Genomic DNA, 1,062 nt, shown 5'->3' on the forward strand with positions numbered 1-1,062 from the left:
GTCGAGGGCCACGGACTGCTCCGTCCGGGCCGCGACCCGCTCCTCACCCTGCTGCCCATCGTCGCCCCCGAGGAGGGCGGCAGGCTCGAGCGCTGGGCCAAGTGCATGGCCACCATCCCGACGGCCTGGGCCGACTAGAGAGCGGTCGATAGATGTAGGCAGAAAGCGCGCCGCCGCTCCATCAACGGTCCGCGTTGGCCGTCGGAGCGAGTGGCGCAGTACCAGAGGGCGCCATGAGCGGAAATGGAAGCGCAAAGTCACAGTCACACGAGCATGCCCCGTGAGTCAGAGGATGACAGCCAGGCAGCGAGATGCAAAGGGACTGTGCAATCGAGCAAGCCAGTCCTGGATCTGGGTGGCTGCACATGCACCAGATCCTCTGTGCCTGCACACCATGGCCATCAGCTTGATCCGGCTATCCAAGTTGTACAAACACGGCACTTGCACAGCAGGTAGAAGGTCTTTTCTGGCATGTTCATGCTGCTTCCATCCACAATTCCCAGCGACCCTCCACAGCAGCACCCTCTGACCTTGCCAGCAGCCATTCCTGATCCTCAGGAGTGCAGAAATGCAAAGGGCTGCCGGGATTTTCTGCTGGCTGTGATTTTCTCTGGGTTACAAGGTGTTCTGTGGGAAAAACATGGTAGGGCTGCTTATTGAAAGTTGTTCAAAAGTCATTTCTGAACAACTTTTGAATAGTAGCCCTACTCAGTTTAGACTGCCAATTTCCCGGTAGACGCTCCGCAAAAACATCTGCTTTTGGGGTCGAGGGTTCCAAAGACCCCTGGCGCTCGCTTGACTGCCGCGTCGCTTGTCTCTGCTGGCCGGAGTGGACCCTGACGGGCCGCTGCTGGCCTGCCAGAAGCGCTGAGCGGGCCCTGGTAATTCCAAAAGGGAATACAAATTTAGACTTTTAGCCAAGCTGGTGGACCCTGTGACTACAACTTGGGGACACTCGTGACTACACCTGGACGCAGCCCATTACAGTCCAAGGCGTACGTGCAACTACAACTTAGGACACGGGCAACTACAGTTGGTCTACGTGCGACTACAACAGGGGAT

General features: G+C 57.5%; 1 protein-coding gene across 1 annotated transcript in view; it reads left to right on the plus strand.

Annotated features, from left to right (window-relative positions):
• The window catches only part of PFL1_06879 (uncharacterized protein), a gene marked incomplete at both ends in the record, with an annotated part of 5,670 nt that extends 5,532 nt beyond the window's left edge, over positions 1-138 (plus strand). The window contains one exon of the mRNA XM_007882031.1: positions 84-138. Within this exon, the coding sequence (XP_007880222.1) occupies positions 84-138 (55 nt within the window). The remainder of the gene's footprint in view (positions 1-83) is intronic.
• Positions 139-1,062: the final 924 nt, after the last annotated feature.

The sequence above is a fragment of the Pseudozyma flocculosa genome (assembly GCF_000417875.1).
Source record: "Pseudozyma flocculosa PF-1 unplaced genomic scaffold scaffold00014, whole genome shotgun sequence".
Classification (NCBI taxonomy): domain Eukaryota; kingdom Fungi; phylum Basidiomycota; class Ustilaginomycetes; order Ustilaginales; family Ustilaginaceae; genus Pseudozyma; species Pseudozyma flocculosa.